General features: G+C 39.4%; 1 protein-coding gene, 1 long non-coding RNA gene and 1 pseudogene across 2 annotated transcripts in view; 1 reads left to right on the top strand and 2 right to left on the bottom strand.

The window, feature by feature from the left end:
- LOC138950679 (uncharacterized) overlaps positions 1 to 24687 on the bottom strand; it is a 363039-nt gene that overhangs the window by 312393 nt on the left and 25959 nt on the right. The window lies entirely within an intron of this gene.
- Positions 3321 to 15335, top strand: LOC138950674 (uncharacterized; annotated as a pseudogene).
- LOC138950670 (uncharacterized) lies at positions 15340 to 17399 on the bottom strand. The gene is made up of 4 exons (XM_070322383.1): positions 16982 to 17399; positions 16476 to 16631; positions 15799 to 15888; positions 15340 to 15493 (listed from the first exon to the last, which is right to left on the bottom strand). The coding sequence occupies exons 1-4, from the start codon at positions 17185 to 17187 to the stop codon at positions 15340 to 15342; spliced, it is 606 nt and encodes a 201-aa protein (XP_070178484.1). The 5' UTR covers positions 17188 to 17399.

Raw genomic sequence — 24687 nt, forward strand, 5'->3', positions numbered from 1 at the left:
TGGCCAGATGGTGTCCCTCAGAGCACTGTGGTATGGACAAGCCTGCAGGATGTGCTCTGCTGTCTGATTCTTGCCACACGGACATAAGGGGGAGGGAACTAACTTCACTGGAAGGTTTGTACCTTCAAACACATAACAGATTACTTAATGAAACGTTTAATTTAAACGGCAATTAACAATAAGAATAAACACACACACACACACACACACACACACACGTACGCACGCACTTACACACACACACACACACACACACACACACTTACACACACACGCACGCACACGCACAAAAACACACACAAACACACACACACACACACACACACACACACATACACAACAAGTTAGATATTGGATCGTTTAATCACATACAAGGCATGACATACCTTATCCTTATTCCTATACACTAGCCCGATGACCTAGCTGGCTTTATAGTGGACAGATCGCTTCGATATCAATGTAAGGATACCAATTTGTATTTAACCCAAACGCTAATCCTATTACATTGGAAACAACATGATCACAAGAACACGGACAACATAAACCGTACAGACAAAATCATGGCTTAACCTTCGCCGGTGGTCGTGGGTCCGTGTGGACCCAGAAGGGTGTTTAATTGCAAATATCTCTTAGAGTAGTTGGAATTTTTTAATGAGCTCTTTTGTCCTACAATTTCAGCGAGAAGTAATTAAACAAGTCGCGTAAGGCAAAATTACTACGATTTGGTCAAGCTGTGAAACTCACAGAATTTTTAATTTTCAGAGCTTTATGAAATTTGGGAATGATATCCCCGGACGTTGTTTTCATTTTTGTGATAAATTCCTTTGATGACGTCATATCCGGCTTTTTGAAAAAGTTGAGGCGACACTGTCACACCCTCATTTTTAAATCAAATTGATTGAAATTTTGGCAAAGCAATCTTCCGCGAAGGCCGGATTTTGGTATTGCATTTCAGCTTGGTGGCTTAAAAACTAATGAATGGGTTTGGTCATTAAAATTCGGAAACTTGTAATTGAAATTATTTGTTTATTAAATGATCCAAAAATAATTTCATCTTATTCTTCGTCATTTTCTGATTCCAAAAAGATATACATATGTTATATTTGGATTACAAACAAGCTCTGAAAATTAAAAATATGAAAATGATGATTAAAATTATTTTTCCGAAATCGATTTAAAAACAATTTCATCTTATTCCTTGTCGGCCCCTGATTCCAAAAACATATAGATATGATATGTTTGGATTAAAAACAAACTCAGTAAGCTAAAAAGAATAGACATACAGAAAAGCGTGTTATCCTGCTGAGCGCGACCACTACCGCACTATTCTGCATGGCTTGTCGATTTCACTGCCTTTGCCACGAGCGGTGGACTGACGAAACTACGAGTATGTGGTCTTGCGTTCAGTTTCATTACACCCCCGGTATAGGGGTGTGTATAGGTTTCGCTCGATGTGTTTGTTTGTTTGTTTGTTTGTGTTCGCATATAGATCTCAAGAATGAACGGACCGATCGTCACCAAACTTGGTGAACAGGTTCTATACATTCCTGAGACGGTCCTTACAAAAATTGGGACCAGTCAAACACACGGTTAGGGAGTTATTGGTGGATTAGATTCTACAAGGACTTATAGAGGAATGGTTATTTCCCTTTGACCAACGGGGGTGTTTTTCCTACCTCGGAGGAATTTCTTGTTCTGTGAGTTCGACAGCTTGACTAAATGTTGTTATTTCGCCTTACGCGACTTGTTTTGCTCTCTAATCTCGTTGGCAGCAGTCGACATTTAGTGAAGCATGAGAAATCATATGATACAGAATATTTGAGGTTAATTTTTTAGCAAAGTCGCACGATCGAGGTAATGTCTTTTTCTTTGTTTGTTTTAGACAGACTGGTGGACAAATTGACTTGTGGACGTTTTCACCATGAGCATGTGGACGTTTTGTGGACGTTATGACTTGTGGACGTTTTGTGGACGTTATGACTTGTGGACGTTTTGTGGACGTTATGACTTGTGGACGTTTTGTGGACGTTATGACTTGTGGACGTTTTGTGGACGTTTTAACTTGTGGACGTTTTGGCGTGAACGTTATGACATGTGGACGTTATGACATGTGGACGTTATGACATGTGGACGTTATGACATGTGGACGTTTTGGCGTGAACGTTATGACATGTGGACGTTTTGACTTGTGGACGTTATGACATGTGGACGTTTTGACTTGTGGACGTTATGACATGTGGACGTTATGACTTGTGGACGTTATGACATGTGGACGTTTTGACTTGTGGACGTTATGACATGTGGACGTTTTGACTTGTGGACGTTATGACATGTGGACGTTTTGACTTGTGGACGTTATGACATGTGGACGTTTTGACTTGTGGACGTTATGACATGTGGACGTTTTGACTTGTGGACGTTATGACATGTGGACGTTTTGACTTGTGGACGTTATGACATGTGGACGTTTTGACTTGTGGACGTTATGACTGGTTACCCCCACACACACACACACACACACACACAGAGACACACATACACCACGACCCTCGTCTCGATTCCCCCTCTATGTTAAAACGTTTAGTCAAAACTTGACTAAATGTAAACAAGTCGCGTAAGGCGAAATTGCTACATTTAGTCAAGCTGTGGAACTCACAGAATGAAACTGAACGCACTGCATTTTTTCACTATGACCGTAGTCCGCCGCTTGTGCAAAACGGAGTGAAACTGACGAGCCTGTTCAGCGCGGTAGTGGTTTCGCTGTGCTGCACAGCACGCTTTTCTGTACCTCTCTTCGTTTTAACTTTCTGAGCGTGTTTTTAATCCAAACATATCATATCTATATGTTTTTGGAATCAGGAACCAACAAGGGATAAGATGCGATTGTTTTTAAATCGATTTTGGAAATTTAATTTTGATCATAATTTTTATATTTTTAATTTTCAGATCTTGAATGCATGTGTTTGTGTTTTACAAGTCTTGCAACTTTTTGTTGTGAGCTTGGGATCCTTATTGAGCGTATGCGTGCACACGGGGGGTGTTCGGACACCGAAGAGAGTCTGTTGTAAGAAACGTTGTACCCTCCCCACAGGAGAGAGACCACCCATGTGATACATAAACCATTTCTTCACACGTGTGTACATAAGGTCGGATCAAAAATTACAGTCTGACAGGGACCTATGTTTTTTCACTGCTCATGTTGACAAAGTCATCGAGACAAACTTCCTTCTCGAAACAACTTTGCAAGTTTTGCTGTTTCCTTTGAGCGAATTTTGATAACTTTACACGTCACGCTATTCTTTCTTAACACTGCGTTAATAACTTAAAGGACCAGACCACCCTTATTTAAACATTATTAGAACTACTAACCCTTGACTGAAGGTTAGAGATATGCGCCTGAAGATACAAAAAATGTACAGCAATTCGCCGATTCGTAGCTGTATCATCACGAATTAATTAAAAACGAGTCCTTCGAAAACGGCAAATTTCGTCTGCTACACGAGACTTTGAAATGCCCGCCACTAGACGAGAACCGGCAGTGACGTCATTTAGTGTAAGGAATCCGAAAGTAACAGCTGGCTCTGAGAGTGCGCGATTGTCTGCATGCAGCGAAAGCATCATGCCGAAGGAGTGCACTGCAGCTGATTGCAACGAACAACCAAAAAAGGGTTCAGGAATAAGTTTTCATTCGTTCCCGAAGGAATCGCATCTTCTCCAGCAATGGTTGGTGAAGATGAACCGTTTCGACCCGAACACGAAAAAACTATGGAAGCCAAACCAACACGATTGTCTGTGTTCGCGGCATTTTCTCTCGATGGATTTCACCATGCGGACGCAGATCAGCAGACAAGAAGGCCTGCCATATAAACCCATGCTTAGACCAGACGCAGTTCCAACCATTTTTGACCACTCACAGGAGGTCAGAAAGCGGGCTACAATGTCATCGGAACGACGAACTGCTTTCATTAAACGCAGACGAAAGGAAGTGAGTACATGTATACCAAAAGTTATGTCGGGGAGAGGGGTTGGGGTTGCGCTGGTGTCAGTGGCACCCTGCAGATATATCTCTGGGTGCACGTGGCGTTTTCGTCAGAGAGACAGTAACTTTGGTGGAATGGCATCTGCTCCAAAGGTATTGGAGTACAGTTTTTTTTTTAAAGTTTCAGTTTCTAGCACAGAACAGTCTACCTGCATGTGAAAACTGCATGTCCATTGCTGTTGCCGATTTCATACCGTAGTGCATATATATTTATTTATTTTTCAAAATAATATTTTTTTTATATATTATTAATGTTGCTGATTTTATTTTTGTTTTTGTTGTTTTTAATTCCTATGCTTGATTAATATTTTACTGTCTTGCGTGAAGGTGCTGAGTGATATACTGGAGCCTGAAACTGCTGATTCACCACAGGCACAGGAGGAGCTTTTTCAAGAAGATCCTACTAGTGATGAGGAGCAGAGTGACAGACACTCAGTCTCTGTCCAGACTGAACTGCTCACACAAAAGGATAAGGGTAATCAGACCCACAGCTACAGACAAATGGTATTTTAAATTCTTTTTATTTTCTGTATGTTTTCTTTGTTTATATTGTTTGTCATTTGATTGACACTGTAACAACAACAAAAAAGAAGTAAAGTCAGAGCAGGTTGTTAAAAGTAAATGTTTAACAGCATAATGGCACTTGCATTCCTGTTGTTAAGAGTATGCCAGATGTGTGAGCACCTGAGCACCAGTGCTTGGTGCTGTGTTTATGTGCAGGCATTTCTGGGAAATCTCATACTTATTTTAATTGATCAATACAAGGGATTCTGCATTTTTGCTTACACTTTTGTTAACAAAGTCTAGTAGGTACATCCTATATGTTGTTATTTGTCATACAGTAGTTTTCTAAATAAAGTGCATCTATGTTTATTCCTCAGGTTAATGTTTCTCAACAAACGATTGATGTGTCTGTACCCGAAATTGTGGCACCACAGAAGTTAACCACATCAATTGAAGCCTGCAAGACCCCAGCTTTCTCGAATGCTGAGAGCCAAACTTATCAAATCAGGTACATAATGTATGTGTATTTGTAAACAATTTCATGCGCATGTTTCTAAAATAAAATTGTATATGTATGACAGCTTAAAGAGTGTCCAAGACATAGACTCAGTTTAGATTCACCCCATTATTTTGTCAAGGTATTAGCGTTTGTGTTAGCTATGGCTAAAATAAATGAAGTCCATAATACCCATGTTTAGTTGGTTGTTTTTTTTAACTCTGTCAGTGTTTGTTCTTTTGTTGTGTTTAAAAGGCATGTTGTCAGCAACGAGGACTCAGAGTCAGACGACGAAGTGACTGCAGACTTGTCTGACCAGGAAGAAGATAACACTGAGTACAACAGGGGAGAGTCAACACAGCACAACAAACCGTAAGGAACATGAAGGTTTTAAGCAGCTTGCCTGTTACAATAATATGATCTTTTTCAATGACGGAACATATCTTTTGAAATGGTTTGATTCTGCAATCAGCGTTAAATGACTTTTTAGTAGACTAGAAATTGGCCATTATCTATTTGTATATTTTGTTTACAGGCACACACTGACTGAAGACCTGAACCATGTTGATGCCTTCGGGGAAACAAAGTATCTTGTCTTTGAGAGTAACCTGGAAGAGCTGTTGAGCGTGTGCAGGAGGTGCAGCAAGATTTGCCAGGTAACACGGAAGGGGGTTGAGGGAACAGCTGTGGAGTACACCTGCCTGTGTGAGCATTGCAGTCACAACTACACTTGGTGCTCTCAGCCCTACTCCAAGCGCCTCCCGCTTGACAACCTGGTTCTGGCAGCTGCAGCCTTTTTCACCGCTTGCTCGCCATCTAGGCTTATCACACTTTTTAAAAGTTGTAATATCTGCATCTTTGGAAAGACCACATACAATAACCTCCAGAGCGCGTACATGGTTCAAGCGGTCAGAAATGTGTGGACACGCTGCCAGGAGAGGTTGTTCGCTGCAAGGCCAAGGACCCGTCCTTTGAAACTGGCAGGGGATGGTCGCTGCGACTCACCAGGCCACTGTGCCAAGTACGGCAGCTACACCTTCCTTGACGCCACTACAATGGAAGTTCTCCACATTGAGCTCATTCAGGTAATTTAAAAAAAACAAACAACTTAATCAAATGAGGCAGAGCGCTATTTTAAGATCCGAGATACAAAGGGATGTAGGCCCTCAAAAAGATATTCCAGGTATGCAACTATGTTCTCTGATTCTATTGCCAGAAGACTGGTTCTGCGAAACTCACTTTTGTTGCATGTGTTACAGGCTTTTAGAGTGCTTATGTCCCTTTTTTCTCTCAGATCAGGTTTTGTAATATTAAGATAAGTATAAAACAGTTCTTAGTGTTTGCAGTCATTGTTTGTGTGTGTCTGTGTGTATAAAACAATTTGATACTCAAAAAGATGTGTTCTTTGATTTTTATTGCAAATCCATTTAGACTATTTAGCAGACCTATTCCAAAAATACATTCGGATCAACAGTAACTGTAATGTCAAATGATTCACACAAAAACTGTATGAAGGATATACATCATAAAGAAACAAACAGTCAGCAAAATAATACAGCAAAATAATACATGGAAGCTCATTTACCAACATCATCATCCACATCAAAGATTTGGGCAAGGAAAAGAATTTGGTATTGCATGTATCACCTCTGCTTCATTCAAACCATGCTATTTTAACTCAATCATAATCTTGTTTTTTTTTCTTTCTCAGAGCAACATGGTAAAAAAACTCCCATGCTATGGAGCTGGAAGGCCTCAAAAGGGGATTGAACGCCCTGAAGGCCAACGTCAAAGTACAAATAAAAAGTCACATGGCCAAAAATGAAGTGGAAATTACCCATCGTTTTGATATTTGGCACATGGCCAAAGGTATGAACACATTTCTTTTCTTTTAAATGTACATCTGATTGTTTGTAATGGCCAATGCAAATGAATTATCCATATAGAAAAATACTACAACAGAAATAATCATATGCATGGGAAAAAACACTGTTTGATTGTCCTCTGTGGTACTTCTCTTCCTTGCAGTGGCATTAAATTGATTAATACATTTGAGACTCAGATAATGTTCTCTAAAGAAAAAATGTTCTGAGTTTGTATGCTTTTGAGGAGTCTGAATAAGGTGAAAGAAAAGCTATTTTATGTTTATGATTCACTGACCAACCCTATTTTTTTCCCTAACCTCTTTTGGGACACAAACATTTATTTCAAAATGACAAAACTTAATTTTGCTAGCTAACGAGAACATTTACTCTTCTCTGACATCCAGGAGACATTGCCTTCGTGATTTTTAGAACCACCCCCACCCCCTACAAAAAAATGTGATCACAAGAAACAAATTTCCCAGAACAACAACAAAAAGTTAAAATAACTCCCCCTTTTTGAATGGGAGGGGGGTGCTGAGATTTTAACGACAAAAAATTTAAATAAAATGTCAATTACATTTCTGCTGGGCTTGGTCACTTTTTGTGTCTAAAACAGGTGTTGGAAAGAAGCTTGATGCAGCAAGCAACAAAGCTGGCTATAGTGCTCTAGGTCTGTGGACCAAGAGCATAAAAAAACACCTTTATTACTGTGCCCAGTCCACACCAGAGAGTCCCAGACGAGTGGAAGTGGTGAAAGCCAAATGGAAGTCAGTGGTCAATCACGTCAGTAACCAGCATAAGGGGCATGGAGATGACTTTCCGGACTGCCTACATGGCGACTTGTCGAATGAACCACGAGCCTGGATAAGAAAAGGTATAGAAAAGAAATGTTAATATTCCATGGTTAAAGTAAGTACTAATGATAATTAGGGCTACTGTTCGGTTAGTTTTTACATTTAGTCAAGTTTTGACTAAATGTTTTAACCCTTAGGCTGGTTGTCGCGACATATGTCGCGCTACTTTAGTATACTGTCACCTGGTTGTCACGACATATGTCGCGCTTTGGTCGGTTCCGATTACCTCCCATGGATGCGAAAACCTATATGACCGTTTTTTGTTATTTTTCTCTCTGTTAATTCACCAGTGGCTATGTAACATGTGTTACAGAATTGCACCAGTGTAAGGGTTAACATAGAGGGGGAATCGAGACGAGGGTCGTTGTGTGTGTGTCTGTCTATGCGTGTGTGTTTGTTGAGCGATTCAGACTAAACTACTGGACCGATCTTTATGAAATTTTACATGAGAGATCCTGGGAATGATATCCCCGGTCGTTTTTTACATTTAGTCAAGTTATGATTCAGACTTTGGTATTGCATTTCACCTTGGTGGCTTAAAAATTAATTAATGGCTTTGGTCATTAAAAATCTGAAAATTGTAAAAAAAATAAAAATGTATAGAACGATCCAAATTTACGTTCATGTTATTCTTCATCATTTCCTGATTCCAAAAACATATTTGGTTTAAAAACAAGCTCTAAAAATTTAAAATATAAAAATTATGATCAAAATTAAATTTTCGAAATCAATTTAAAAACACTTTCATCTTATTCCTTGTCGGTTCCTGATTCCAAAAACATATGGCCAAGAATCTGTCATGGCGTCGAAAGAAGGAAAGAGCCCGCTTGAATTATTTGGCAGGCTCCTGCTTCTAATAAACTTTTTTTGCAAAGAACATTTTTGTGTTGGATGAAAGAGGATGAATGGACGAACGTTTTGGTATAACATGGTGGCAAATTTATGCCGTAAGCAATGAATAACGGACTTGTGATTCCAACCTTACCTAGTCATTCTGGAGAAAAAAGCGTTACGCGATTTTGGGTGCTTTCAGTTTTGTAAGAACTGTACTCCGAACACGTGCGCGACCGGTAAATCCTTCATACAAACCAGACAGGAAATGAATGCAGTGTTTAATGAGACCAAAAATGAGCTCGACGGAGCTGCCAACTTCGTTCATTTCGCTTGGAAAAGTGATGCGAGATGTACGTTATTATCCTTGTGTAAATTCGGTATCGGTCAGTCAAACGGTCGTACAGTCCGCGGTAAATGTAAGATGGCCGCCAAAGATCGATTTCGAGGTTCACACAGTCTACTAAGTCTAAAATAATATTTAAAAAATTGCTTGCAATGCATGCTTTGTCTGTGATTCGTGAAAATCGACACGATTTGTTGATTTTGTGTAAAGAAAAATTACTTATAACCAAAATAAAACGTTCTCGTTTTGCCGAGATGTTGTGACAAGCGTGACCTAACTAGTCTCCCTTGGTCATTTGCATATGATCTATCAATGACAACAGGACTTTCACACCTACGTGCGAGATGGACGAGCCCAGCCCCACGGGTAAAGTGTGCATGGTCGTCATCCAAATAGTAACGTACATCACTTTTGAGAATGAAACTGCTATAAATCGAGTGATTTCTTACGAAACATGATAAAAACAATGTTTGAAAGGAAAAAGTACCTGAATGATTCAGTCGAAAATCGAATGTTGTTGAATTTTTTTTTGGGGGGGGTGGTGGTTTTGTGTAGTTACCCGTAGGTCTGTGACATTCTTAGTTTATATGATCAAAGCTCATTGGCAATTGCAAATATTCTTAGGGAGGTAGGTTAGTCATGCTATCTAATTTTTACATTTAGTCAAGTTTTGACTAAATGTTTTAACATAGAGGGGGAATCGAAAAGAGGGTCGTGGTGTATGTGTGTGTGTGTGTGTGTGTGTGTGTGTGTGTGTGTGTGTGTGTGTGTGCGTGTAGAGCGATTCAGACCAAACTACTGGACCGATCTTTATGACATTTTACATGAGAGTTCCTTGGATTGATATCCCCGATTTTTTTTTTCGTTTTTTCGATAAATGTCTTTGATGACGTCATATCCGTCTTTTCGTGAAAGTTGAGGCGGCACTGTCACGCTCTCATTTTTCAACCAAATTGGTTGAAATTTTGGTCAAGTAGTCTTCGACGAAGCCCGGACTTCGGTATTGCATTTCAGCGTGGTGGCTTACAAATCAATTAATGACTTTGGTCATTAAAAATCTGAAAATTTAAAAAATAAAAAATAAATTATAAAACGATCCAAATTTACGTTTATCTTATTCTCCATCATTTTCTGATTCCAAAAACATATAAATATGTTATATTTGGATTAAAAACAAGCTCTGAAAATTAAAAATATAAAAATTATTATCAAAATTAAATTTTCGAAATCAATTTAAAAACACTTTCATCTTATTCCTTGTCGGTTCCTGATTCCAAAAACATATAGATATGATATGTTTCGATTAAAACACGCTCAGAAAGTTAAAACGAAGAGAGGTATAGAAAAGCGTGCTATCTTTCTCAGCGCAACTACTAAACCGCTCTTCTTGTCAAATTCACTGCCTTTGCCACGAGCATGAGCGGTGGACTGACGATGCTACGAGTATACGGTCTTGCTGAAAAATTGCATTGCGTTCAGTTTCATTCTGTAAGTTCGACAGCTACTTGACTAAATGTTGTATTTTCGCCTTACGCGACTTGTTATTATTATTATTATTATTATTATGAGAGCTTATATAGCGCGAACCACAATTAACCGTTGCTCTCCGCGCTTTACATATTAATTTCTGCCGTTTGAAATTGAATTTTTTTACAGACAAACGGACATTTTTTACACACAATATATAACGCATTCACATCGGCCAGTAAACCTCAAGCCATTACGGCGAATATTTACTTTTCGCGGCCTATTATTCCAAGTCAAACGGGTATTTGGTGGACATTTTTTATCTATGCCTATACAATTTTGCCAGGAAAGACCCTTTTGTCAATCATGGGATCTTTAACGTGCACACCCCAATGTAGTGTACACGAAGGGACCTCGGTTTTTCGTCTCATCCGAAAGACTAGCACTTGAACCCACCACCTAGGTTAGGAAAGGGGGGAGAAAATTGCTAACGCCCTGACCCAGGTTCGAACTCGCAACCTCTCGCTTCCGAGCGCAAGTGCGTTACCACTCGACCACCCAGTCCATTTCAGGCTGTTTTGTTTTCCTCAGGCAAAATATAATTAAAACTAATGAAAACAAGAAGAGCAAACGCTCGATCGAGTCACTTTCGCAGTTCTGAATATTATATGAGGCATCAGATGGACAGGAAGAAATTGCTATTCACAACACAATGCATACCTGAAGCATACCTGTGACCTTGAAAAAGGTCAAAGGTCACCAAAGCAGACGTCAAAGTGTAGAGGTCACTGGGAGTCACGTTCACATAAAATTTGAGCCCGGTCACTTTTATAGTTTCCGAGAAAAGCCCAACGTTAAGTTGTGTGTTGCCGAACAGAAAAGGCTAGTTATCTCCCTTGTTTTTCTGATAACGTTCGTAAAAGGCTACAGATGTAAATACTTTGATGTAAAGAATAATCCTACAAAGTTTCAATCACATCCGATGAACTTTGTCAAAGATATAAAATGTCTAATTTTTCCTTTGACGCTGACCTGTGACCTTGAAAAAGGTCAAAGGTCGTAGAAACCATCGTTAAAGTGTAGAGGTCATTGGAGGTCACGACTAAACAAAATATGAGCCCGATCGCTTTGATAGTTTCCGAGAAAAGTCCAACGTTAAGGTGGTGTCTACGGACGGCCGGCCGGCCGGACAGCCGGCCGGCCGGACAGACTAACACTGACCGATTACATAGAGTCACATTTTCTCAAGTGACTCAAAAATGTGTTTCAATTTGCATCCGGCAGTTAGGGTTAATTATCTTGCGTTTGGGGATGTGACTTTTTTTTTAGATGGGATATTATATTTGGTTTGGGGTTGTGGCTCCATTTTATCTGTGGGCAGGTATTTAAGTGTATACAATTCCAGGCAAGTGTTTCGTTACAATGGAACTTGGAAGAAAAGTGTTGTTCGGCAGTACAGTAAAACCTGTCTCTAAAGGACACCCTTGGGGTATGGTAATGGTGTCCCTATTAGACAGGTGTCCTTTCTTCACAGGTGGAGGGGCTGGGGCAATATTTTACAAAGAACACGTAAAATGTACAAGACACTTTTTGTCAATTCTGGAGTATGTATTTATTTTTCAACACAAAACACAAGGTAAAAACACAAATAAAATTAATTAAATAAAATAAACTTAAATAAAATTACCAGATCATTGTACAAGGCACAGATTGAGGGCGGTGACAGGAATAGAGAGAGAGAGAGAGAGAGAGAGAGAGAGAGAGAGAGAGACTGACTGACTATTAGGGTTTAACGTCCTCTTAGACCTACTGGTCTATATTGGGACAGGTATTGGTAATACGCTGAAGATATGGTGTGATACTTTGATTCGAACAAGCCCGCTGTGGCTGTCTCCTTCGACACACCAGCATTGGGTTTGTCTCGTTGAAATGTTGATGCTTGCATATGTTTTTTTCAGTGTGTGTGTGTGCGTGTGTGTGTGTGTGTGTGTGTGTGTGTGTGTGTGTGTGTGTGTGTAACTTAGAAAAGGGACAGGAATGACTGATGCACAGACACTTTGTTGGGATTTCCTGGTTTTGTCATTAACATCCTCGTCCTAAGCGCGTAAGCCACGATGCTAGCTCAAAAAGCCTAACGTCATGCTATTATCACTCACTGCTCTTACAAACGAACACACACAAACCTATGAATAAAGTAGATCTTACGGGATTTAACGTTTTTTTAACTGCCAAAATTTTACTTTTTATTCTTGTTGAAATTCACAACATTTCATAAAGATCGGTGAAAAATTAGAAAATAACGGTTTATAACTGACAAAAGCTTGGTTTTCTTCTGAAAAGTACGTATTGAAACTCAGTTATGGACAACGGACCTACTCACAAAATTTCATAAAGATTGGTGAAAAAACGGGATTTAACGGTTTTTTAACTGCCAAAAATCAACTTTTTATTCTTGTTGAAATTCAGTAAGGGACAACCAACCTAACCACAACATTTCATAAAGATCGGTGAAAAATTAGAAAATAACGGTTTATAAAGTTTTTTTTAACTGCCAATAATTAACTTTTTCTTTTTGAAAAGTTTCTATTGGAGATCAGTTAGGGACAATGGATCACTGTGCCAATGTTGGTGTAAATCCGACGATTAGGGACCAAGAAACAAGGAGCAGAGTGTTTTTTGGCGGTTAAACTGTCATTTTAACAGTTTAATGATTTGGTGAAATTTCTTCCACCACAATACAATACAATGTTTTATCTACCCATTATTGCAAGAACCCCAAAATCACATTTTTTTGGAAAAATCGCTTTCACCCATGCTAGAACCTTCCCTTAAGTGCTCAAGACACTATACTGACCCCCCCCCCCCCCCCCAGGTGGCCCATACCAATAAAAACAGTTTTATTCTGCTAAAAACCACATCTCCTTTCTTACCCACAACAACATTAATAAGATAAAGCAAGTCTAAAAAATGGTGTTTGTGTAACACTTTTTGGACACACTGACAGATTCCTGAAAAAACGGGATTTAACGTTTTTTTTAACTGCCAAAATTTTACTTTTTTATTCTTGTTGAAATTCACAACATTTCATAAAGATCGGTGAAAAATTAGAAAATAACGGTTTATAACTGACAAAAGCTTGTTTTTCTTCTGAAAAGTACATATTGAAACTCAGTTATGGACAACGGACCTACTCACAAAATTTCATAAAGATTGGTGAAAAAACGGGATTTAACGGTTTTTTAACTGCCAAAAATCAACTTTTTATTCTTGTTGAAATTCAGTTAGGGACAACCAACCTAACCACAACATTTCATAAAGATCGGTGAAAAATTAGAAAATAACGGTTTATAACGGGTTTTTAACTGCCCCAGGTGGCCCATACCAATAAAAACAGTTTTATTCTGCTAAAAACCACATCTCCTTTCTTACCCACAACAACATTAATAAGATAAAGCAAGTCTAAAAAATGGTGTTTGTGTAACACTTTTTGGACACACTGACAGATTCCTGGCCATATATGTGTGGATTAAAAACACGCTCAGAAAGTTAAAACAAACAGAGGTACAGAAAAGCGTGCTATCCTTCTCAGCGCAACCACTACCCCGCTCTTCTTGTCAATTTCACTGCCTTTGCCAGGAGCGGTGGACTGACGATGCTACGAGTATAGGGTCTTGCTGAAAAATTGCAGTGCGTTCAGTTTCATTCTGTGAGTTCCACAGCTTGACTAAATGTTGTATTTTCGCCTTACGCGACTTGTTAACACTTATTGCAGTATTACAATGAACCCTACAAACTCTGTGAATAGATACCCCGGTTCACCGCTGCCTGGTGGGGATCATCCAAAGCCCGTACCTTCTCAGAGACATTGGACAGCTATCTCCAGATGTTCAGACTGCCCACCTTGAAGCCTATCATTCTGTCATCAATCACTTTGCTCCAAAAATGCTCCACTTCACATTTCCTGTGATGCAAGCTAAGTGAGTACTGATTTTTAATTTCAATATATTTGACCTAGATTTTTTTGTAAAAATCATTGACAGTAACACACAGGATTTGTTTTTAATCTTGAGTGTTCCTCGTAAATGTTATTGTCACTTTTTGCTGTGCACATGGGTGAACTTTAAGGGTGTTCCGATACCAAGGAGAGTCTGCACCAAGATGACTGGGAAATAAACCCCTCGCCAAAAATGGAGATAAAACCCACACTAATAGTGACAACTTGTTGTAAAGTCAGCGCTGCTACTAACTGAGCTATTACCCTGCCAATCATTCAATGATACAATGGACTTGTTTTTGCAGACTTTTTCTGGCAGCAATGCATACAAATGCAAATGCTGGCAGAAGTCAAGCTACCACCGAGGAAGGTGAACTGCAGTGGAAGGTGGCCAGGCCAAAAGCGAACAAAGGAGAGCCCACTGCCAAACCAGTAAAGGAAAACATCACCCGATGTGAGGACATTTACTACTCAGGATTAACTCATTGAGATTTTTTTCTTTCAAATGAATAAATCCCAACAGATGATTATACATGCAGCATATTATAATGGGTTTTTTTCTTCTCTTTTTTTTTTAATCTGCTGATTGTTTAAACTTGGAACATACGTTTTGACATTGTACCTTCACAATTTCCTTCTTCATCAGGTTATCTGAATGAGCTGTTTGAGGAGGTCGTGAATCTCAGACTGGCCCAAAGCAGCTACAGCAAAGCTCGGTACACACAGCGAAACTACCACGCTACAGTGCCAGAGACTTTATCTGCTACAGCTGGACCTGTAGCCAAAGATCAAGTCGTCGCCAAGCAGCGCAGACGCCTCAACTGGCAGCCAACCATATAGTCTTCTCAAAATCAGACAAAACAACACTTTTTGCATTTCTGTTTGCAATAGTCATGACCCCCCCCCCCCCCCAAAACCCTGTATTATAAGATGTACCTTTTAATCAAGTGGCATATTTGAAGCCTGTATAGCTTTGAGATGGAAAGCGGTCCCTGATGGCAGCGACCAGACAGGCAGGAAGAATTTTCCTGTTCTTACGGCCAGTCGTGTGCCAGATCCAGCGCACAAAGTTGCAGTATGCAACATGCCTGTAGGTCCTGTACACATCAAAACATGTCCTTTTAGATTAAGCTTCTAAATATCATGTGGATGCACCGATATGTCGCAGATAACAACAGCACATTGAACAGTTAGTTTAGTACATGGGCAATTGAACCTTAAATTTAATCATCTGACATTTACACAGCAACATTTAACTGTCCTTTTACTTTGCAGTTATATCATTAAAAAAAATTTTAACAAGAGTTTGACCAGCATGTTTTAGCATTGTGTATAACTTTGCAGTTCCAAATAATATCAATCATTTGGATCACTTCATTTCTACATACTGCATGCAGCCTACCTGTGTGGTTCAGCTTTGTTCTCGAACTCCTCCTTCCATCGTTTCTTCAGGGACTGCTTCAGTAGAATTACCACAGATTCAATGGTGTACCTGGTAAAGGAAGAGATCTCATTATTTACACATCTCAATTTATTTCATTTTCAATGCTTTCTGTATCAGGAATAGTAGTTAATAGTAATACACATGTTCTTGTTTTTAAGCTTACGCTTTTTGTGTGTGTGTTGTTGCTTTCAATTCCTGTACACTCCTGAATGTCATTGTTATTATTATTATTAATATTACAATACATGCAAAACACAGAGCAACATACACATGTATAAATCTTCTTTGGTAACAATTCAGAACTTTATCAATAGTGTGCAAGTGACCTCTGACAAAAAAGTAATTCACTGTTAGTGTTAGACTGTTACATTATATTGTAATGCTGGTTATTACTAAGTGTAAATGTAACAATGATTTCACTTCATTTACAAGAAGAAAAATAACAACAGATCAATGTGAAGAGCAAACTTCTTCTGTTGGCATGCAAGTGAGTTGATGACAGTGTGTGTGTGGAACATTAATACACGGCAGAGTGATACACAATCTAAATGACAAGAGTTGATCAGTTTTAATTTTCTTGGCAGCCTTACTAAAAGAATAGCAACAAATATACAAATTCAAAAACAAATATGAACCTTGAAAAACAGTTGTCCTGTACACCTTCGTGGCTGGTGATACATGTCTGTCCCACTGCAAGCTTCCTTTCTACCTCAGGGTAGCTGCGGCAACACATTTTCTCTCTCCTCTTCTGCCCCTCCCACACAACACAGTGGCCACACTGACACCATCCTCTGAAACCAAAAACAGTCAATGAAACATTGACATGCACAATTTGGGTAGTTTGATGCCACCATTTCTCCTGTTTCATTATAGATTTTGTTTGATCTGGTCAGATCATTGCATGGTTTTCAAGGGAAAAGTCAGTTTTCATGAAATTGAAGTCTCCGTGTTTAAACTAAAATGAGCTGTTGTTCTTCCACACGTAATGCAATGTATGAACACTTACATTCTGACATCCGCAAGTTAGTTGAAATGTGAAGCAGGAAACTCACGTACACAAGCAATCATGAGCAAAAGACGAGAGTGAAACAATGTTAGCACTGACAAGGAAGTAGACGTCACAGAGAGCGGGCGTGTTTACCTTTGATCGCTGACAGAGTCGCGATTTTCGTCGTCACTGTGACTGTTCTCACCACTGCTGGAAGTGGTCCCCTCATCTTCTGTGCTTGACTCCAGCAGAGAAGCGGGTGGTTCGAACATGTATGGATTAATTTGATCGTCTGCAGTTATGCTTGGTGCAGCACTCGCCATGTTTACACGGTGTGACGTCACGGGTAATTTATTCATCAGCCAAGAGTTTCGCCAGTCTCGCGAAGGAAACGAGACACAATGGCGGGTCGTTTTGGGGAAGAAATGCGTCGCTTCAGGCACAAAAAGCGTCGGATTACGGCCTTACAAGATTCCGAAATAAACCAAACATTGTTGAAGACGGTAAGAAAGCGGTTTTCTAACTAACTACACACATCGGGAAGTGTTTGGTCGCGCAGGAACACGATTCGAAGCGTTTTTGACGCTAAATTAGCGTGGTCTGGTCCTTTAAGTTTCGACAGTGACCTCTTTTGTGGACACAAACTGTTGATCCTGTTACGCTTTCTGATGTCCAAATGTTGGTTTGCAAGAATTGAAACTGTCATAAAACATATCAAATAAAATCGACAACGTATAATCACTTGCTTTTGTCTGCATTTTGATCCTAAAATTTAATTTGAAGTCTTTTTTCACACAATCTATGCATTTACACACAGAGAGACACAGACACGCATACAGACACTCACAAACACACACACACACAAACACCCACACTCTCGCACGCACGCACGTACACACACACACACACACACACACACACACGCAATCGCTGGCAACCAGTGACAGTTTTAATTAAAGAAAATGCCACTCGAGTTGAAAAGGCCGGTTTCATCTTGTCCGGTTTATCACCTTCAGTAAGAAGCGAGCAATTACTGACTTTTAATACGTGAATATTAGATGAGCTGGTACGACCTCTGCTGACAGTGACCGCACAGAACAGACAGCCAATGGTAGCCTAGTAACGCCTTGAGCCCTTCACGTGACATGAATAATTCATGATGCTACTGGAAACCCATGTTTTATGGACGCTGGGAAACGTTTGCTCTATTTCTCTGTATGTGTGTGTGTGTGTGTGTGTGTGTGTGTGTGTGTGTGTGTGTGTATTTTGTTTATGATTGTTTGGGTGCTGGAGAGAGAGAGAGAGAGAGAGAGAGAGAGAGAGAGAGAGAGAGAGAGAGAGAGAGAGAGAGAGAGAGAGGTAGACAGATCGAAGCCTTTTGTTAATATAATCTGATTCCCTATTATGTACCTCGGCAAGAATATGCCTTCAGTCGAAGTCAGTAGGGATACATTAAGCTTCGTTGGGACAAACAAATAAACAGACTAACAAACAAACACAAGGACAAACAAACAAACAAACAAACAAACAAACAAAACATGTACATATATGCATGTGCATTCATAATATAGATAAAACTTTGCTTTAAAAGGAAACGAAAAGACACAACACGAGGTGGAAGAGTCTACATAACCGTCGCATTTATCAGAGGAAGAACGGTAACGCGTGGCTGCCTGTCATTCACAATGTATGTGCGGGTCGGTCGCTTCACGGTCGAGAGCACACGAGTGTTTACCCTCATCTCAGATGGCGATCTCTTCTATTCTCAGTGTGTCTTCTTCTCAGTGCTTCTTCCGTTATGGTCATAGCAACACATCAATAATATTGTCGGACTCCCCAAATGCCACCTCTGATGACGCTGATACATTATTAGATCATTGCAAGAACAACTTAGTTGAAGAACTTGAAAATCTGTATTTGAACGCTATAAGAACTCTGTGTGTGTGTGTATGTGTGTGTGTGTGTGTGTGTGTGTGTGTGTGTGTGTATGTGTGTGTGTGTGTCTTTCTCACGAACACACACACACACTAACACACACACACACTAACACACACACACACACACACATTCACACATGCATGACCCCCCCCCCCCCCCGCCACTCACGACCCCCTCCCGACCCCCCCCCCCTTACACACACACATACAATCAAGTCATCAACATAAATCAGTAAATAACAGTTCATTTACCAATCTCGCACCTGTTAGAGGTAATTACCTATCCGGTCCAACTCAGTCGGACGTGAAATTGCAGTGCCGCCTTAACACTGTTAATAACACTGCGACGATACCAAAATAGCTTTGTAGGCCGATTTTGAGGGGACAGGTTAGGTTTAGCCCGAGAGGCTCTACTAGAAAAAATGTTTTCGTGAACTTGAAGGGTACTTCTATATATTACGGAAGGGGGCGTTTACTGCTTACATTGCAACTTAAATGTTAAGGACATCTTTTTCATATCCCATATTATATATTACGGAAAGAAGCGTTCACTGCTATTCGTACCCCTTTAATGTTAAGGACATCTTTTTCACATTCCATCTATATATTACGGAAAGAAGAGTTTACTGCTAACCTTGCCTCTGACATTTTAAAGATATATTTTTCACATCCGACCTAAATATTGGGGAAAGAAGCGTTTACTGCTAACCTTACCCCTTACATTTTGAAGACACCTTTTTCATAGCACAACGCAGTTCTCACCCAGAGCGCGCTGACGCCAGGTGGAAACAAGGCGTAACAATAAACTTACAAAACACATTCGCATGATATCGCATACTCTTTTAATGCCACCACAACTCAAACAAGTCACACTGTATCAACAATTGAAAATTATCACGTTAAAATAACGTTTTCAAACTAACTACACACAAACTAGTTGTTTTTTAAATATTGAAATTTGGTATAGTAATCAATCATTACAAATCGTTAAAACAAATTCGAATTTAGCATGCAATCTTCCCTTAAGGAAAACGGGTAAATAGAAAGGTGTGTGTTTTGGTTACGCTGAGAAAAGCAAGAGATAAATGTGACATTTCCTTTTGCACGTGTTTATGATTTGGTTTATTCACTTCAACCTTCGCCGGTCGTCGTAGGTCCGTGTGGACCCAGTAGGGTGTTTAATTGCAAATATCTCTTAAACCAGTTGGAATTTTTTAATGAGCTTTTAAGAATGCCTCAGACACCTAAAAAGCTCTTATGTCCTAAAAGATCATTACATTTCAGCGAGAAGTAATAAAAAACAAGAAGAGCAAACGCTCGATCGAGTCACTTTCGCAGTTCTGAATATTATATGAGGCATCAGATGGACAGGAAGAAATTGCTATTCACAACACAATGAGTCACGTTCACATAAAATTTGAGCCCGGTCACTTTTATAGTTTCCGAGAAAAGCCCAACGTTAAGTTGTGTGTTGCCGAACAGAAAAGGCTAGTTATCTCCCTTGTTTTTCTGATAACGTTCGTAAAAGGCTACAGATGTAAATACTTTGATGTAAAGAATAATCATACAAAGTTTCAATCACATCCGATGAACTTTGTCAAAGATATAAAATGTCTAATTTTTCCTTTGACGCTGACCTGTGACCTTGAAAAAGGTCAAAGGTCAACGAAACCATCGTTAAAGTGTAGAGGTCATTGGAGGTCACGACTAAACAAATTATGAGCCCGATCGCTTTGATAGTTTCCGAGAAAAGTCCAACGTTAAGGTGGTGTCTACGGACGGCCGGCCGGACGGCCGGCCGGACAGACTAACACTGACCGATTACATAGAGTCACTTTTTCTCAAGTGACTCAAAAAAACCAAAGGTTAAATTTAGACAACACACGGAAGACATCGTGGGGTCGTGCGGACCCATGTTTCTCAAACTGAAGGAACTTACATAAAAAATAGGGAGAGAAGTCACAAACCTTCAGGTATTGGCTCTTAACATCATTTTCTACGATCTGTTTAATTTTGGAGTTGATAAGCAAGTCGCGTGGAGCGAAATTAATACATAACTATGTGGGTCCACACGGCCCCACGACGTCTACAGAAGGGTATTCACGTTTTTCCTTTTTTGAAAAGCTTTAGTCCGCACGGAAATAATTAAATTAATAATTTAATTTAATTACTTCTCGCGGAAATTTAACCACGGCGCCTACGGAAGAGGATGCACGTTTTTGCTTCTTTGGAAAGCATGGGTCAACGGAAGGGTATGCATATTTTTCCTTCTTTGAGAAGCATGGGTCCGCACCATCCTGAACCCAGGTCAAAAATGAGTTACTTCCCTTCGGGTCTCATTCTATCCCTGGCAGGATGCCTTGGTTTTCCTTGTCCGGAGAGGAAATCGTTTTTTTTTTTTACATATTTAGATCTTTTCGTAATGTGTTATGGATGTAAGCAGATTCGCGATCGTCGATCATGATTTTTCATGGTGTTGTGTAATTTTTGAATTACAAAGGAATTGATATGTAAGACAGTTTCAAGCGAGCTATTTTTCGCGGCTGTATTTACTGTGCAAACAACTCTAAATATGGCAAAAGTGTCACGTGATAATCAACCGTTTGGTTTTGGCGCTCGCTGGAGCACACGATTTTTTCTGTAACCAGTTGACAATGATGCAACCATATAATTATTACGGTCTCCTTCCGGCAGCAGTCCCACAATTTCGACTTGTTTTGACCTAAGAACGATGTCTTCATCATAACTGTGAAGAACAGAACGGAGATCACTGTCGAAGTCGGCCAATCTGCAATCATTTTCGTCTCGCGAACACTGCTCGCGAACAACATATGGGAACTCTGTATTCTTGTTTTGATAGGAAATTAGCGTCCGGTCAGAGAGACAACTGGCGATAGCCGTGGAGCGATGATTATCAGAATGTGGTCCGCACGGCCCCGCGATGTCTTCCGTGTGTGGTCGATAACCCGGTCGGGCGAAGGTTAACTGCTGAAGTCGTTTGAAGTGCTCATTTGAGTAAGGAATAGGGTTTTATGGTTTCATCTCGGCAACAAACTCGCAAGCACAAAAGCACACTTGTATTCACGCGCGCAAGCAAGTTAAAGATGATTATTTGGTATAGCAATACGTCCCATTATAACGTGTTTACCGAGTGACCGACTATCACCATTATAACGAGGATCTTCCTGTATAGAGTGTAGTACCTAGTGAACGACGATTTCCTACTTTAGGGCGACATGCGTGCATAAGGAGGGCAAGGGCTTGCAAGGTACTTTACAGTACGAGGGCACAGTTAGTTGTAGAACCTTTCAAATTACAGCATTTAAGCTTTGGCTATCTTTTCTTCTTTAGTTTTGGACCTGAGTTGCATGCAGGCTGCTTCAACCCTGAGCTTTGTTTTAAATGGTTTAAGTTTTTTTTTATAAGGCGGGGAGCATCCTTCTTCTTAATTGGTCTTTTTTCAATCATATCAAATAATCAGACACTATTTATTTACCACAATTCAAAATCAAGCATGCACATTATATTAATTGGCGTACAATACCGATCCACTTTCCCCTTTCTCTCCTCTACTTCTGCACTTAGCATAAACATTTGTACAGACAATTACCAAATCATTTATACAACAGTGGACAACGTTTAATATGGTGGGAATGCTCACAAGACTATCTTTGCTGTCAAATTTATACATACGCCAAATTTTCTACTTACCCTGTAAACCACATTCAACCAAATACTACGTACGTATCTTCTGGCAAGAATAAAAGAAATGTTCTTTAGAATCTGTTTAATTATAACAAAATGTACAATACACATTTTCAACAATTTCCATTTTAAACAAAATTATAATGGTGGGGTAAATGTTATGCAGAATTGTCCAATGTTATTAAAATAAACACTACTAATAATAAATAACTGTTCTACATTCTCTCAATCTGGTTTCAGGGGAAACTTTATGAACAATAAGCCAGTACGGGGTCATTTCAACATCAAATTTGCGTAACCAAGACAACAGGGATTCTTATACTCCAGACTTAACAAATACTGTAAACGTTGGTTCGCTCGAAAACACTCTTCCCCACCAAAAATATGCGAACATTCTGAATTTGCAAAATAAGTCATACGATCTAAATGTTGCCTTACACACGTTTTAACTGCATCGTGCACAACTTTATATTGCATACAAAGTGAGAGAGAGAAACCAACAAGCTCTCGAACTTGCTGGAGAGTCAAACAGTAGGTTAATTATACCATGTTGAGCCCATATGTCTTAAACAAACCCACACACTTCTGATAAATAATCCCATCATTATTCAAAATACATTCTGAGTAAACATCCTTGCACATCGTGTCATTATTATTCTGAATTCAAACTTTTAAAACTCCCTTCCAAAACAATGATTATAATCATTTCCACCCCTCTCAACACTTTCCAATTCACTCTAAATTGAAAAGATGCAAAATCTTGTCTAATCTTTAAAAGCCAGAAGGATGGTACCAATGTCTATGTATCTTCAACTGAGGAAAATCGTAATTTCGACGCCCATTTATATATAAAACAAGTCGCGTAAGGCGAAATTACTACATTTAGTCAAGCTTTGGAACTCACAGAATGAAACTGAACGCACTGCATTTTTTCACAATGACCGTAATCCGCCGCTTGTGCAAAACGGAGTGAAACTGACGAGCCTGTTCAGCGCGGTAGTGGTTTCGCTGTGCATGCTGCATAGCAGGCTTTTCTGTACCTCTCTTCGTTTGAACTTTCTGAGCGTGTTTTTAATCCAAACATATCATATCTATATGTTTTTGGAATCAGGAACCGACAAGGAATAAGATGTTTTTAAATCGATTTCGGAAATTTGATTTTGATAATAATTTTTATATTTTTAATTTTCAGACCTTGTTTTTAATCCGAATATAACATATTTATATGTTTTTGGAATCAGAAAATGATGAAGAATAAGATGAACGTACATTTGGATCGTTTAATAAGAAAATAATTTTAATTACAATTTTCAGATTTTTAATGACCAAAGTCATTAATTAATTTTTAAGCCACCAAGCTGAAATGCAATACCGAAGTCCGGCCTTCGTCGATGATTGCTTGGCCAACATTTCAATCAATTTGATTGAAAAATGAGGGTGTGACAGTGCCGCCTCAACGTTTACAAAAGGCCGGATATGACGTCATCAAAGACATTTATCGACAAAATGAAAAACAATGTCCGGGGATATCATACCCAGGAACTCTCATGTCAAATTTCATAAAGATCGGTCCAGTAGTTTACTCTGAATCGCTCTACACGCACACACACACACACACACACACACACACACACACACACACACACACACACACACACACATACACCACGACCCTCGTCTCGATTCCCCCTCTATGTTAAAACATTTAGTCAAAACTTGACTAAATGTAAAAAGGACAACTGAATTAATGCTAACTCAATCATTGCAATGGCTCCTTTTCATACTGGCTTTTCAAAATGGATCGTTTTACCTTTTCAAAGGCTTTTTTCTCAGTGTTTTATCTTTTCCACACAAAAACGAATAACGAAATAATAGGGTGTTGACTCTTTCCAAGACCTTTCCTGGAATACATAGTGCCTTCATAACGTAAACTGTGAAACAATAACAGTTTTCCAAAATAACTTAAATTTCTACTGTGATAAACGCTTATTATCTGCAAAATATTATTTATCCTGCAAGACCTGATTAGCTCAAGGGTGGATACTGCACAAAAGTAACACAAAACAATGCCAGGTACGTATCCTCAACTTATGGTTCCAAACAAGACCGTTACAATCCTCACCATGGCCTCTATATTCGACCCAACCCACATGGACTCCGTTTTTTTAGGGTTAATTTCTAAACCAGCCAAGACAATCTTAATTTGCTCTGAATAGA

The sequence above is a fragment of the Littorina saxatilis genome, linkage group LG16, assembly GCF_037325665.1.
Source record: "Littorina saxatilis isolate snail1 linkage group LG16, US_GU_Lsax_2.0, whole genome shotgun sequence".
Classification (NCBI taxonomy): domain Eukaryota; kingdom Metazoa; phylum Mollusca; class Gastropoda; order Littorinimorpha; family Littorinidae; genus Littorina; species Littorina saxatilis.